The sequence below is a fragment of the Enhydra lutris genome, unplaced genomic scaffold, assembly GCF_002288905.1.
Source record: "Enhydra lutris kenyoni isolate GAN:26980312 unplaced genomic scaffold, ASM228890v2 scaffoldscaffold9, whole genome shotgun sequence".
Lineage (NCBI taxonomy): Eukaryota > Metazoa > Chordata > Mammalia > Carnivora > Mustelidae > Enhydra > Enhydra lutris.
This window is the reverse complement of record NW_019154093.1, coordinates 25,967,993-25,983,730: the sequence shown is the minus strand read 5'-3', so window position 1 is coordinate 25,983,730 and position 15,738 is coordinate 25,967,993. Positions and strand designations below refer to the sequence as shown.

The 15,738-nt window shown below is 46.1% G+C and overlaps 1 protein-coding gene across 1 annotated transcript in view; it reads left to right on the top strand.

The window, feature by feature from the left end:
- Nucleotides 1–15,738, top strand: part of LOC111143422 (DAB1, reelin adaptor protein) — a 270,575-nt gene that overhangs the window by 194,304 nt on the left and 60,533 nt on the right. The window contains exons 4-7 of the mRNA XM_022497154.1: nt 8,314–8,445; nt 9,099–9,218; nt 9,717–9,755; nt 11,253–11,318. Coding sequence (XP_022352862.1) covers nt 8,314–8,445; nt 9,099–9,218; nt 9,717–9,755; nt 11,253–11,318 — 357 coding nt within the window. The remainder of the gene's footprint in view (nt 1–8,313; nt 8,446–9,098; nt 9,219–9,716; nt 9,756–11,252; nt 11,319–15,738) is intronic.

The window sequence follows — 15,738 nt, the reverse complement described above, 5'->3', positions numbered from 1 at the left end:
GGACTCATTCATTCAAATGTTTCATTTAACACTATGTGCCGACAGTCTCATAGGGATAGGAAGTAGAAGGTGGTTGCCAGGGGCTGGGGGAGGAGAGGAGTCGGGTAGTGTTTAATGGTACAAACGGTCAGCTTGGGAAGACAGTCAGCTTGGGAAGTCTATAGAGATGGATGGGGTGGTGTCGAGCGTTGGGACTATACTGAATGCCGAAGAACCGGACACTTAAAAATGATTGCAATGGTCAATTGATGTTATGTCTGCTTTACCACCATAAAGAGTATATATGTACTGCTTTCTGTGTGTCAGGCGCTGTGTTTGATGCTCAGAATGAGAGGAGGGAAAGAAGATACTGTTTCGGCTACCATGGAGCCATTAGGTGTGTGTTTCCGTATCCAGATGACACATTCCACGACTGCCCCCCATGGAAAAGTCCAGGAAGCCAAGAGGACTTAGAGCATAGGAAGCTGGTCCACACTGCGGAAGTCAGGGAAGCTTTAGAGGAGAACAGACTTATCTATGCTGAGGTGTGAAGGAGGAGAAGGAACCGAGCACTGTAGGCGGACGGAATGGCCGGTGCACAACCTTGAGGTGGGAGGGTGGTGCTTGCGAGAGTCTGCGTGATGGGCAGGGTGATGGGAAGCAAGGGGGGCTGTGGTGAGAGACCCTGGGGAGGTGGACCAAAGCCCTGGCAAAGATTTTGTTCTTTATCTCAAGAGCCGTGGGCAACCTTTGATGTGGTTTCAGTTCGAGGCAGCCTTGATCAAATTTGCCAGTTTTCTCTCAGCCCCTTCATGTGTGGTAGGACGATTAGAGCAGAGAGCAGCAGAAGAGGACAACTGGGGACCGAGGCTACTGCCCTGATCTAGGCTGGAAGTAGCAGCTGCTACCTGGTTCTGATAGTGGAGAGGGAGAGGAATGGACAGAGTGAACGATATTGGGGGATGTGCTTGACAAGTCGTGGTTGTGGGGCAGAGGCCGGTGGGCTCAAGGACGACTCTAGAAACGCACAGATGGCATTGCACGCATTGTTCCCTGAGTCCAAGTCAGAAAGAAGCATCTTACGTTCTGTCTTCATTTTAATACTTACTAATATTTCATTATGTATCGAATGCTTCGTACTTATGTAATTGGTATAATTTTTTTAATTAGTATAAATAAGCAAAAAGTCAGATTCTAAAAATCACTGTAGTAATTCCACCACTCGAGACAACTCTCGTGAAGATGGTGCTGGACGTACTTCTAGACTTTTTATACACATACGTAGATATGCATATTTTTTTCCAAAAATAGGATCATATTAAACATACTGTTTTGTAATTTTTTTTTAATTCAGTGGGATGTTGTGAGTATGTTTCCATGCCGAAAATGCATACATTCCCCAGATGATTTCCAGTGACCGCGTATTACTTCATCGTTCAGCAACAAAGCAGCTCCTACAACCAGTCAGCGCTCAGCATTTCGAGTATTTCTAACTTTTCATGATTTGAACAGCCCTGCAGGGAATATCTTGTGTCCAAGCCTTTGCCCTACACATCTTATGTTATTTACAGATAATTGAATCCCTAGGAGAAGAATCACGGGTCAAAGTTTATGCATGTCTTTAAGGCTTTGAAATATACAGCCAGTCTGCCCTCCAGAAAAGTTGCACCAAATCACACTCCCACAAATAATAAAAATAACCATAATGGCCAACATCTACACAGCCCTTACTACATGCCTCACACTGTTGCAAGCCCTTTCCATCTCCTAAGTCATCAATCCTCCTAACAGGACTGTGAGAGAGTTATTATTATGACTCCCATTGAACACTTAGAAAACCAGTGCTTCCCCACACTTCTGTCTACACTGGGTATTTCCTTTTTTTTTTTTTTTTTCCCATTCTACGGGGGAGGATATGACATCTCATTTATATCTGGTATGTTTTATATGAATTAATTTAATATTTCCTACAACCTTTAAGTTTCTCTGTCATTCTTCATAACCTACGAAGAAAAGAAAATAAGGCTCGGAAAGTCAGAGCTACCCAATAGGGAAATGATAATGCTTAGATTCTGGCTCCAGAGTTTGTATCCTTCCCTCTGCTATCACACTGCCTCTTCGGCTGGAGACTAGGGTATTTGGAAACGTGGTTTTCGTCCTTGAATAAAACCTTCCAGAAGATTTCAGGATGGGAACTCAAGGAAGAATTCACTCTGACCGGCTACGTGGAACATTTGATGATGGGGTGCTCAGAGGGTGGTACAGAGGTTGCTTCCCAGCCTCATTGGCACTGTGATGCAGCAAACGCATCCAAAAATATGTTAGAAAAGAGAAAGGACTTTATAATGAGCCTGGGCCTGCCTTTGTCTTGTGAGGTTTTAACTACTGTAATTGCCTGTAGTGTGAAGTAGTGTATTTTTCATGCATCTATTTTTATTCTGTGTCTCTCTGCATATCTGCTTTTTTGTTTTGTTTTGTTTTGTTTTGTTTTTCTGTTAACTCACTTGAATCCTGGTGGGTAGACATCCCGTGAATAGTATTGCCTCGGGGAAGCGTGTACTCCCATGTACGCACACGCACACGCACACACACGCAAGTACTATGAAGGCGAAATGGGATGGAATTTATTCTTTAAAAGAAAAGCGAGCGGCAAAGTCTGAGCAGATGACTTTGCAATCCATACTGTATTTAATTGGTTGTATTGAACCATACTGCAAATTAAGTTTCCTCTGTAATTTACCCTGTCAAATGGTAACCCTCCAAACAATTTGATACCTCATTTAAACATTGGTAAATGGCTCATGGAGATGATAAGGGGAAAAAAAAAAAGATTTAATGATGAGCAGATAAGAAAGCCTCCGTTCCCAGAACGAATCCTCTGCGAAGATGTCATGAATTAACCTGTGCCATCATTCCGTGAGCATTTATTGAGCAACTACCTTGTGCAGAACATTTCCTTCAGTTGGCTTGGTTCTTCCTTCCTTCCTTCTTACACTCTTCAAATGTCATTCAGCACTTACTGTTCAAAAGTGACAGTGTTATGAGCTGGGATGAGACCAAGAAGGTAACATCCCCAAAGGAGAGAGGAAACAGGTGTGCGGATACGTTCTCTAGGTGTCCTGTTCTCAGGCCCTAGGGACCTTTGCAAGTTTACTTCTTTCTGCCTAGAATGGCCTTTGCCTGATTTTCTGTCTGCCTAGAATGGCCTTCCGCCACTTTCCTGAGAACTTCCCCTTTCTCTTCCCCTCCGAGATTCAGTTCAAGCCCAGCTCCTTTGCCACGTCTCCCCTGATGCCCTTCCCTGTCCCTGCACCAAGCCAGTGTCACACCCCATGCACGCCTTTAATATAAGCTCGTCTTACTCTCTCATGGTTGTTGGTTTCTTTGCCTGCCTATTCTGATTGCAAGGTCCTCCAGGCAGGGCCTGTGTTGTAATCCCCGGGTGGATACAGTATTACGCAGGAGACCGGGCACCTACCAGCTACTCAGTAAGGACACACGGTTTGAATAACTAGATGAAGGGGTAAACAGGAAGCAAAATGAATACATGGGAGGCATCCTGGATAGAGGAGCAAATACAGTGCCACGAGAACTAGGGACAGGAATCATCATGGAGGGGAAGGGGGCGTCAGGGAAGGTTCCTCGGACGAGGGCGCTATTAGAGCTAGGCTTCGAGCCTCTGTATGAGTTAGTCACAAGGATCACAAAAGCACAGGTGAGGGGATGAAGAGGGCCATCGGCAGAGAAAAACATTGTGAACAGTGGCACGGAGGTGGGGGGAAGTACAGAACCCAGAGGGGCAGTCCTCAGACTGTCCATGGTCTGGGTCACCGGAAGTTCAGTGGTGGGAGGAAGGTGCTCATCTGCCTCAGAATTCTTCAGTAACAACTCTCATGCCCAGAATAATGAGGAGGGTTCACAATGGGAGAAACGGACAAAGCTGTGGCAGACAAATGCTGGGTTATTAAACACTGTTTCTAAAACCAAATACCTGCTTTGATTTTTCGTAGTACTTTAGTATCTAGACCATTTTATTAAGACCTAAATAAATAAATAAATAAATAAACAACAACAACAACAAAAAACCACAAACCTCTTTTCCAAAGGAAGCATGGAAGGATGACCAGACTCTGCCTTTCCTCTCGCCTCCCCTCCCCTTCTGGTCCAGTATTCTTTCCCCATTGCAGAACAACTCATGCTGCCCCAGGAGGTCTCTGCAGAAACCCTCCTGGGATGAGGCAGTCTTCATTTCCCATGACGAAGGGCCTCGCCACGCCTTTCCAGCCTGACGGCTCAGCAGAAACCACAGACAGCCACAAGCTCCCAAGTGCTCGCTCCCAGAACATGCTGTCTTGACCTTTTTCTTTGAGATCCTTAAAGCAAAGTGTCCTTCAACCCAAACCTTCTGATTTATGACCCTCTCTGACCTCCGATACGTGCCAGAAGCCAAAACGACTTCGGCTCTGCCTCCTGGCCAGCTGTCCTCCTTCCTTGTCCCAGCCTCTCAGGGATCACGGCTTTGTTGCTGGACTGGGAAGTCCAGAAGCTGAGGAACGGAGACCCTGATCCTACATCATCTTGCTTTCTCTGTTCAGTGGCTTGTCATCCTTTGTAGAGGGAGCGGGGGCTGCATTTAAAACTGGTCCCGCCAGAACTCTCTGACCCTCGGTCTTTCCATAAACTCATTCGAACAATATGAGGTTCAGGATTCCTTTGGCTTTGATGGTGCTAAAATCTGCTTGAAAACATGGAGCAGGGACGCCTGGGTGGCTCAGTGGGTTAAGCCGCTGCCTTTGGCTCAGGTCATGATCCCAGCATCCTGGGATCGAGTCCCACATCGCGCTCCTTGCTCAGCAGGGAGCCTGCTTCTCCCTCTGCCTCTGCCTGCCACTCTATCTGCTTGTGCTCACTCTCGCTCTCTCTCTCTCTGACAAATAAATAAATAAAATCTTTAAAAAAAAAAAAAAAAAAAAAAAACATGGAGCAATTTTGAGCCTCAGTGAAGAAGTATTTGCAAGATTCTCCGGGTTGCCAGGACGAATGCCAGTAATACGACCCTATGGGTTAGCGGAATTCGGATGTATCTGTACTATGTCTGCATAGTTGAGGTTGGAGAAAGTGGAGACATATCCCCTCAATGATTCTTCGTTTCCAAATAAATGAGCCACTTTCACAGTCATCCTTTTTAACATGTCATAAAATTAACTATGGGAAAAGATAACGTTACAGATCTCTTTAGGCCCTTCAAGCATGCACAGAGCTATACTTGGCGAGGCAATATGAGGTATCATCAGGCATTAAAAATGTTTTTATTTTAAAACACTTAATGAGGATTCCCGGATAAATTAATGCCCCTCCATCTGCTGTCTTGCATCGTAGGTGATATTTTATCCTTGCACGATCATCTCCAAATCTCATTCCACCAGGAAGACTTCTAATCACAGTTTAATTTTAGAGCAATATTCTACTTGGCAATCAATAAGCTTCTGTCATCAAACTTTGCTTTAATAGGAGATGCGGATAACATTGTCCACGTTACACAGAGAGAGGAACACTTTCTGGAGAGGGGGAGAGGAAGGATGTCTATGTCTCCCACTTTCCCCTGCCGCATACCATTCTAGTTCATAGAAGCCTATAAATCAGTACCCCGTGTTGCATGTATATTAGTCTCATCAGTTTTACATCATTAACACCATGAAGAAGCCATCACCCTTTACACAGCTTTCCTCCACCAGCTAAGTACATCCTCTTAATAAAGGAAGAATAAATGTATTCTGAGTCTGTTACTAACAAACATTTCCTTCCTCACCAACTTTATCTGGGTCAGGATTCATGAGAGTTATACAATTGTCTTATGGCCGATTAGGGGCGAAGGTGGCCAGACAGGGATACCGCCCTCCAAACATGATGTCCATTGGGCAGTGGGCAACGTGACAAGGCAAGAACCTAAAGAGAGTGTCCCAAGAGTAGTCAGAGAGGTTAGTGAGTGATCAGAACCTAGAAGCTTAGGGTGCAGCAGCAAATTCCATGGCAGAAATGATTAGTGAGTTTAGAATCCTAGAAAGATGGGGCACTTGGGATTCTAGCAGAATCCTAGAAAGATGGCACCAGTCTAGAGACCTAGGGAGATGGTAGCAGTCAGCATTTCGGAAGGTCAGGGCCAGTGTCCAGAGCTAAGGTGCTAGCCACCACATGCCCACTGACCTGAGAGGCTAGCCATGTGGTTCAAGGTCCTAATGGCTAAAGGATCTGGGGTGAACCTTCTGGAACATCTATTCCAGTGATTCCCACTACTTTTGTAACTAAGTCCCCTTTGTGGTACATGTTTCCCTCCCTCCATGGACTCAGTGGCAGCGAAGAATTTTGTCCACCAAAAAAAAATGTATTTATAGTCATTCGGTTTCCTATTTGAATTATTCAAACCATAACTAAAACACTAAAGAGAATCCTCTCAAAGATGAACTAAGGAGTCCAACAGTAACCTGATGCAATTCTAAAATGAACTTGGCATTTTTATTTGCATGCACAACGGAATGTGTTGTCTTAGTTAAGGATAGTTACACATTTCTGTTTCACTTTTTGAAATGCTGAAAAGTGCTTAGGACTTCTTTTTATTACCTTTAATGACCCAAGGAGATGCTGGGCTTTGGGTTAGGAGCCACTGATCTGGTACAAACTTCTCATTGGATAGAAGAATTGACAAAGGTCCGGAGAGGTACAGTGAGTGCCTTCTGTTCACACAGTGGCTAGAATTCAAGCCTCGAAATACCTAATATAATAATAATTTTAAAAAAGACCCCTTATATAAGGACTTGAAGCACATCATAAAATGCCCAGCTGCCTATGTAAGCCTATATACAGGGTACTGTTTACTGAGGATTGCTTTAAGTAGGTTTAATGCAGGACGATGGTCACAAAGATGATCATCGCCAAGGATGGCCAGCATTATTTGTGGAGGCTTCGGCAATAAAGGCGGGAAGGTCGGTTTCAGAAGGTTTCCGAATTACTGGTCAACTACCCCAATTTACTCTTGAGTCAGCAGCTATGCGTCAAACACAGCACAAGTTTCGAGGATGACAGAGTTGAGGAAGATGGAGTCTGGTGGGGAAGACAGATAAGGAATCAGGCAAATCTATCAGAGAAGGAAGGTTTTTCAGAGCAAGATTATGGGGGCCTGTGTGTGAGGAATCGGTTAGGAATTTGGGCATCAGTAGAGACTGAAGTTTTTTTTGTTTTTTTTTTTTAAGATTTTATTTATTTGTTTGACAGAAACACAGCGAGAGAGGGAACGCAAGCAGGGAAGTGGGAAGAGCAGGTCTCTTGCTGAGCAGGGAGCCCCCCCCACCAAGTCCCAACATGGGGCTCAATCCCAGGACCCTGAGATCATGACCTGAGCCTAAGGCAGATGCTTAATGACTGAGCCACCCAAGTGCCTCAAGACTGAAGTTTTATGGAATTATATATTATTTCTGCAGGGAGAGGGAGAGCAGGCCTTGTTCTGGGGGGATTTTGCAAAGGTGGTGCTATTCAGATGTCTTTTTTTTAAGATTTTTATTTATTTATTTGAGAGACACGGAGAGAGAGAAAGAGGTGAGCAGAGGGAGAAGGAGAAGCAGAGGATCACCACCTGAGCCAAAGATACCCGCTCAAACCACTGAGCCACCCGGGTGCCCCTCAAATACCCTTTCAGAAAGGACCAGGATTCAAGCAAATGGATAGAAGAATGGGCATTGCCCACAGAGCAGCCAGCCCCTGAGAAGTCTCAGAACGAAGGAGGTCCACCTGTAGCCCAGATGGTGACTCTGTATCAGACAGAAAAAGGTGTTCGTTCCTCAAGATACTCTGTCACCATCTCTCAACTAAGGGTTGCACCCGTATGCATTGGCGGTCCTGTGGCTTTGAACGCACCCCCCACCCCCACTGCAGTCTCTGCACAGGGCACTCCTCCTGCACCGCATGCAGAGGTCCTGGTGGGGAGTTTATAAATATCCCGCCCGAGCTCCAACTGGGCTGTGTCCGGAAGCCAGCTGCAGCGGGGACCTGCCCTGCCAAATTGCGGCGACCGGCCCCGGCAAGCCGGGAGGGAGCCACTGCTACAGACGCGCCTTCAGCGTATGAGCAGTCCTGTTTATCTCTCCGGTCACGGCGCTGAGACCATGGAGGGAAACCTCCATCTCTCAAGGGCAGGCGCGGCTCTTTTTCCTTCCATCTGGACCCAACAGCTTTCCCAAAGCCCTTCGGGCTTGTTCACACGTAGCAGAAACACATCTCTTATTGATCAACAGCTCGGAGGGAAAGTCCCGTGAAATATGCTCTTCCTTTTGTCTCCGACAGGCCCTTCAGCATCATCATGCTGTTCACGAAATTTCCTACATCGCAAAGGACATCACAGATCACCGGGCCTTTGGATACGTTTGCGGGAAGGAAGGGAATCACAGATTTGTTGCCATAAAAACAGCCCAGGCGGTGAGTATCCCCATCCGAGGAGGACGCCTCTCCTCGTAGCTGTAGGGGACGGCATGTCCGGTCATGCTGTGGGTCTTTGAAGGCCACCTCTGATGGAGGACGAGGCCATGCTGATGCTCAGGCTCCCATCTCCAGAGCATAAGTAGCCTCAGAGCAAGGAAACGGCGAGCTCAGGCCCCATCCGGTCTTCTTGTTGTTTTCCTAATGTGTATTTCGTAATGACTAATTATTTCCCTTTCTGACGAAGCTGGATGGAGGCACGACTATACAAATAAGTTTCCTTGTGTTCATAGCCTCGTTTAAAAAGAAAGTAAGAGAAAACAAATAGCTGTTTTGCATAAGGCCTACCCTAATTTTATTGTATTCGAAATTACTAATAAATAAAAGCAATGCCTTTTATGCTTATGATTATTATGAATTTGCAAATATAATTAGTTGAAGAAATGAACTTTAGCCTAGATGCAATTTGCTAAACCAATATAAACAAGGTAGAATTAATTAAAGATGGAATGCTTTCAGTTTAATAGGAATAGGAAGGGCTGTGGGTTGTAGCAGGCAAAAAAAAAAAAAAAAACAAAAAACCAACAAAACAGGCCGCTCAGGCTCAGAACTGTTCCCGTACTCATGCGCTTCATCCCCCCCTTTTACTCCAGGCTGAACCTGTTATTCTGGACTTGAGAGATCTCTTTCAACTTATTTATGAATTGAAGCAAAGAGAAGAGTTGGAAAAAAAGGCACAAAAGGATAAGCAGTGCGAACAAGCTGTGTATCAGGTATACCTGCGAATTTATCGGAGTGCCAGAGAAGACTGGGCCTTAAAATAAACAGATGTGAAAACTGACAATCAGGGCTTGTCCTCCTGCTGACAAGGAGAAATAAACAAAGATGAAAGGTTCCCGTGTCAATTACAGGCACCGAAAGCAAACCATTAGAGATGATCTTTTATTCTCTGAAATTCTGGACATGCACGGGAGAGTGAAATTTTGAATTCCGAGGAAGATTTCGGGGCGGGTGGGGGGTGGTGGTGGAGTGAAGAGAAGAGACACAATTGCCTTTTTTTTTTTTTTTGCTGTTGTTAAGGGTGGGAGTAGGGTGGCTGCAAGGGTTTTCATTTCTCCTCTGTGGGTTGTTTTCTACCTGAAATGACCCAGCAGCCTCTCCTCCCCAGAGCTGGTTTCTCGGCTGTCCTGTAATTTCTGAATTCAATCTCATATCTCTCCCTTTGTTTATATCCTCTGCTTTTCAACCTCTCTTGTCTCGCTCTGCTGTAGACAATTTTGGAAGAGGATGTTGAAGATCCTGTGTACCAGGTAATTTCTGAAAACCATCGGTGTTTTTAGGATCAGGAGTGGCAAGGCCCGTGTTACAGACAGTTGGTCAGAGCCCTAAAGAGCACCCTGACCACAGAGCCTGGAGAGGGACCAAGACTAGTTTCAAGGCTGAGGGCTGCCAGCCCCTCGGGGGGTGGATTTCTATAGAAAATGAACAGAAGTTTGGTTGGCCTCAGTTACATGGGATCTGGAGTTGTGCTTCTCCCTTCTTAACCCTGCATTGACCCCCTCCACAATCTATAAATATTTGATCCCAGAGCTGGATGTTTTCGGCAGTCTCCTGAATATTCCAAGGCCATGAGGAGGCTTCTCTGACTTAGGAACTGGGGCTAGGGACTGAGTTTTGGCGACTTGGAGTACAAGCGCAAAGGGCAGTTTGTATGTTTTGGGAAGGCTGTGGGGGCAAGTCTCTGGCCCCTCTGATGAGCCAGCTCGTGCCATGGGGGCTGTTGGGAGGAGGGTAAGGGTGATCATAGAGACAGCCCAGCCCACAGTTTTCTCTGAACTCTGCAAGGTTGCCACCCAGTGGGGCTGGAGAGATGACTTGTCTAGGATCCAAGTATGTGCTCTGTACAAACAGATGCAGAAAGAAGGGAAGAGGAGGCCTCCCACCGCCAACCCCAGGAGCCCCCTCCCCGCCTCATGCTTATTCCCAAGGAGAGAAAGGAGCCAATAAATGGACTTGTTGGATGTAAAACCCTGAACTTGTATTTCTAACTGGACATACCTGGGTTATATGTGTGTTTGAAGTAGGAGTATCTAGCCTAAGTGGCTTTTAACAAAAGCCAAAGATGTGCTTAACAGCATGGCCTCATGCTAGAACGCTGAGGGCAAGGATTTGTCTAGAATATGAGCTCGGCCCCTGCTAACAGACAGCACAGAGAATGAAGAATATTGCCCTGTTTGAAACAGCCTGGTCCTTTAGAGTCTGAAACACGCACAGGGGAAAAAAAACAACAACACTGATTTTCAATACTTAAAACTAAGGATGTAAAATCAGGTGATATTTATGGGATGGGGAGATTTGGGGTTTCTAAGCACTTAAGGGCCGAGTTAGGACATTGGTCTTGAGGGAAGCAAAGGGAGGCAATCACTGTAACCCAGATTATGAAGCTGGGCCCCTAGATGTTCCTAGGAGATGTCATTTGCACTCAGCAGTGCGGAACACGCAGACATTACTGAGATCCAATGTCACTGAATAAAGAGGCCACATCTCCAGAAAGATACGCAGGGGTCCCACACATTCGCTGCTGCTTGACTGGCCTTCAGACCCTTGCTGTCTTCCTTAGCAAAGGCAGGAGCGTGCAAAGCACGTGCCTCGTTTTCAGTGATCTGCTTGCCCCTGGAAGGTGTGTTCTGTTGCGACTGTTTCTTTAATGCTCACTGTGATTTGTATCCTGAATTCCAAATGCCTTTTTTTTTTTTCCCTCTCTCTTCTTCCTCTCTGACCTTTCCTCTCTGGCCGATCCATAATAGTACATTGTGTTTGAGGCTGGACATGAGCCAATCCGTGATCCTGAAACGGAAGAAAACATTTATCAGGTATAAAATCACTTCTCTCTCCTTCCATTGCACCACTGCCTCTGGCTGTTGCACGGAGGGGTCCGCAGAACCTGGGGCGCTGCCCTCATAGGGTCACTCCGTGTCCTCAGTCATCCAGGCTTGGCCAAATACCTTCCTCTGAGTTGGCTTTTACAGATTGACCAGTACTTTCTACACCTTGCTGTGGAAATGTTCAACAGCCCATTGAGTGCAGGGTTCTGATTGCGAATGGGTCTTCACTATTTTCAATAGACTCCAGAATCAAACATTTCCACTGGAATAAAGTAATCCATTGGAGGGTTGCTGTCCCTGATAAAGGAGGGTCCTTCATTTCTCCAAAAAAGGTGCACATCAAATTTCTTTAAAAATCCAACTGCACTCCTGAAAATCAAGGACAAATTCAAAAACGCTGTTGCTAAACAGCACTGGGAATATTAACCAAATAAAAGAAAAGTACAGCTCAAGGTTTTACCCCTCCTAAAGGGAAGGTAAATTAATATTCTTAAATGTCTGCTCGTGGGAAGAGCACTGCACACACTTTGTGATTCATTTGGTTCTGACAAACATGCTATATAAAGTAGGTATTTAATCCCACTTTTACAAGGGGAAACTGAGACTCAGAGATGTTGAATAGCTTCCCGGGGGCTGCCTAGCTATGTAGAGCTGAGATCAGACCCAGTGTGAGTGAAGGCAAAACTCACACGTCCTCCCCCATACCTTTCCATCAAAGAGTTTGAGAAATTGCACTATAGCAACACATCAAACAAATATGACAGCATCCAATTTTTCACTAATTAGAATTTTAGCCTTAATTTGAAATATAAACATTATGGAGGAAGGAAAAAATTTAATGTATTTAATAAGTGATTTTAATTTTCTTAATTTACTCAGTTGTGCGGTCTGCTTTTCTGCCTTGGGCATGTATTACTTGTGTAATAAAAGTGAGACAGATTTTCAGTTTCTGTCTAATGCACAGAATTCTAAACGACCAAAGTATCATATCAGCTCTGCCGACAGCTCAGTTTAAGCCAGTCCTGTGGAATAATAATCGAAGTACTTCTCTCCACTGGGTCTGTCTGGATTGGATGCAAGTGGGAGGTTGTGGCTCTGTTTAAAATCATCGCTCACGAAGTTTCCGATCTTTACACAGAGGACTTGCATATTTGTTCTCGGTGTCAGATTTTAAATTACTACAATCTCGTGGTGTCTGAATGTGGGGCCAAAGGAGCCATTAACCAGTCATCCTCTGAAGAAAAAATACCTTTTAAGACAAAATTAGGCTCTTCAGTGCAGGGTTTCTGAATTCCGACTGAGCAGTAGTTGGCGGGGCTCCCGCTGTGCCCTGTGGGGGGGACTGTTCGGGGTGTGGGACATCCTGTATGCAGGAAGGACTGGTTTAGGCTGGCAGAGAGCTGGGCTCTAGTTCTGGCTGCTCACCAGCTACCTTTGGCTGAGTGATGGTGGGCAAGACTCTTGCCCTCTCTGAGACTCCCTTTCCCCAGTGATAAAGTAGGGGAGTAATTTCTCCATAACCCATTCTTGACATGAGAAGGAAGCAAAACCGTGAGAAGGATGTACAGAAGAGACTCTGTCCTGGGTCACACGGTGTGTGGATTCAGGGTCTTAGTCCAGGTACCAACCCAGCCATTCATCCAGCTTGTCAAGTCTCTTTCCTTCTCTGAGCCTCAGTGTACTCATCTGTAAAATGAGCAGATAAGACCAAAGGGTCTCTTAGGCCCTTTGCTGCTTTTTGCAACTCGTGCCTCATCACAGGACAGTGATTCTTGAGAGATACACGTTGGCTTGCTTTACAGGGCAGCAAGATTCTTGGAGGTGGTGTGTGTGTGAGCGTGTGTATGCCTGTGTGCGCATGCACGCACGTGTGATGTATAGCTATTTAGCATTTTTTGATTGTTGACTTCGGGCCGGCTCTGTGAATGGGGTTTACATGCAATATCTAATCTCACAACTGGCTTGAACCATCATTCCCACCTTACAGCCAGAAGAGTGGGGCTCACACAGATAAGGTGCCTTGCGCGAGGTCACAGAGCTAAGAGAGGTGGCACCCTCAAGGCACAGCTAGGTCCCTCTGACCTTGGTAAATAGATAAATCCTGAGGTTCTTTTCTGCTCAGAATATCCATGAGTGGATTCTGTGTAGGTTTCAAGTCACTATCTAAAAATCACACTTGTGTGTTAACAGTCCTGACCTCCGGATCTCCCCGTCTGTCCATCATGAGCAGGAAGGTACCATTTAAGGAAATGAATATTTTATCACCCTCTGTTCTCCTCGCTTGCTTTGCCAGTCAGCTGAGCCCCAATTTGCTTAAGGAGAGATAAGCTCGTGGACCTGAAGATAAGGCTGGGCTTTTAAGGAGCTGTGATTAGGAGCCTGGCTCCTCTTTGTGTTCTAAGAACCTAGGAGTATCCCATAGCTCTTCCTCCTGAGTAGATGCCCCTGTTTTCTTCTTCTTCTGCTTGGCCCAGGGGGGGTCTCAGATTTTCATCCATTCCGTTTTCCGGAAGGAGGCAGACCTTATCACTGGGGCGGACGAGGCACCTGGGGCCTACTCCTTGAGCTGTTTTGTGGCCTTGGATAAAGTCCATCATTTCTGTATCTTGGTCTCCTGGGCTGTAAAATGAGGGATGCTATGTCATCTGCTTCTAGAAGTGACCTGAAGGTATAAAGCACTGAGTGTATAATAGGTTCTGTGTAAATGTTTGTTCCCTTTGCTTCCTAAGAATGTCATCAGTATCCGATGCTCTTCAAGATGTCTCACGATGATGCATTAAGTGCAGTAGAACCTGACTCGCCTGCCGCCTCCTGTCGGAGAGCCTAGTGGAAAGTTGCCACCTCGCCTGATTGCTACTTAACAACTCCTGCGTGAGGGAGGGAGAGACTCTTGAGTAAATGTAACCTCTCTTTGAGGATCAGTAGTCTCATTTCCCAAACCGGATTAATGATAATGGTCTTCCTTTTTTGCATGCGTCAGAAAAAGTTATCCGTCATCTTTTTACAAACAACACAGAACCTCGAGGCACAAGGATTTTTATGCCTCACTTAACGTTGACCCTCGCAATAACTCAGGAGGATAAGAATAGCTACGATGACTATCGTTTTAAACCATAAGAAAATCAAGTCCTCCGATTCAAGGGCCGGGCCTGAGGCCAGAGCCTCCGCTTCTAAACCCGGCATTCCGGAGCGAGTTAACGACTTCCTGCGCCAGCAAGACGGCGGCCTTCCACGCGGGCACTTTTCATGTTCTTTGGTTTGAAAAATCATTTTTAATCGCCCGTGATGTATCAAGTACTGTTGTTTTAAGATGATGAGCCTCTGCTCTTACATCACTCAACCCTTAAACTGCCTCTCTAACACTATTAGGATGTTACTTAGCCGAAAGCGTCTTCTGTGCTTATGGTGGTTCCCGTATAACTTCCACAGTAATTCCACATCTGTTAACTCCTTCATTCAAATCGCAGTTCTGTATGGAGCACCTAGTGTGTGCCAGGCACGTAGAGATGGAATGGACCGCGGCATGGTCCCGACCCTCCGGGACTTTCTAGGCACCCCCTTGCATGCCTCCGACAGCTAGATGAGAAGACTAAGGTTCAGAGAACAAAGGGACCCTCTCAGATCACACAGCCTGTGGCAGAGCCGGAATCGGGAACCAGCTCTCCCGCTTCCGTTTGGTTCAGAACTGTTCTCGCTCGTTCTGCAGTGTCATGTTAGGAAATGGTCTACAGGCAGATGCGACCAGGCAGGCAGCGAGGAGAACAGGGACCAGGCTCCCTCTGGCCTTCACCCCTCAGGCACTGCTGCCGGTGTTCTGCCCTTAGCACACGCCTGGTAAATGTTTGGTGCTTAAACATTGCATAACCGGTATTTACCGATGGGGAAACAGGTAGTGAACTATTCCGCCCGGCCCCAGCTTAGAACTGCAGTGTGGTTTGACAGCTCCCGTATAAGATACAGCACATTTTATGCTCACGGGAGCAGCCCGATTTCTTTTCCACCTCCCCCGAATAAGACAAGCTCCATTCTTTCGGGGGCCATACCCCAGCTTGTTCTCCATCACTGTCCCGGGCAGTGCACAGAGCATGACGCATAATTGGCTCTTGGCCGCTTTGATTTTTTTTAGTGGAAGATCGTACCAGAGGTTACAAAGGGTACAGAGGAAGGCTCCCACCAGGTATAGAGCCAGGCGAGGCTCCCAAGAAGACATCCCAGCAGATATAAATCTTAAAGGACAAACAGGCAGATTGATATCTCACCCATGGGAGAGCCGAGCAGCCAAGCTTTTTCAATTATGCACAGTTTGGGTTTATCCGTCCTGCCGCTTCTCCATTTGCAGGGATAATTGAGAGTCAGCCGTGGTTCAGCTTGCTAAGTGCTCATAGTGAGCCGTGAATTACGGGGCACA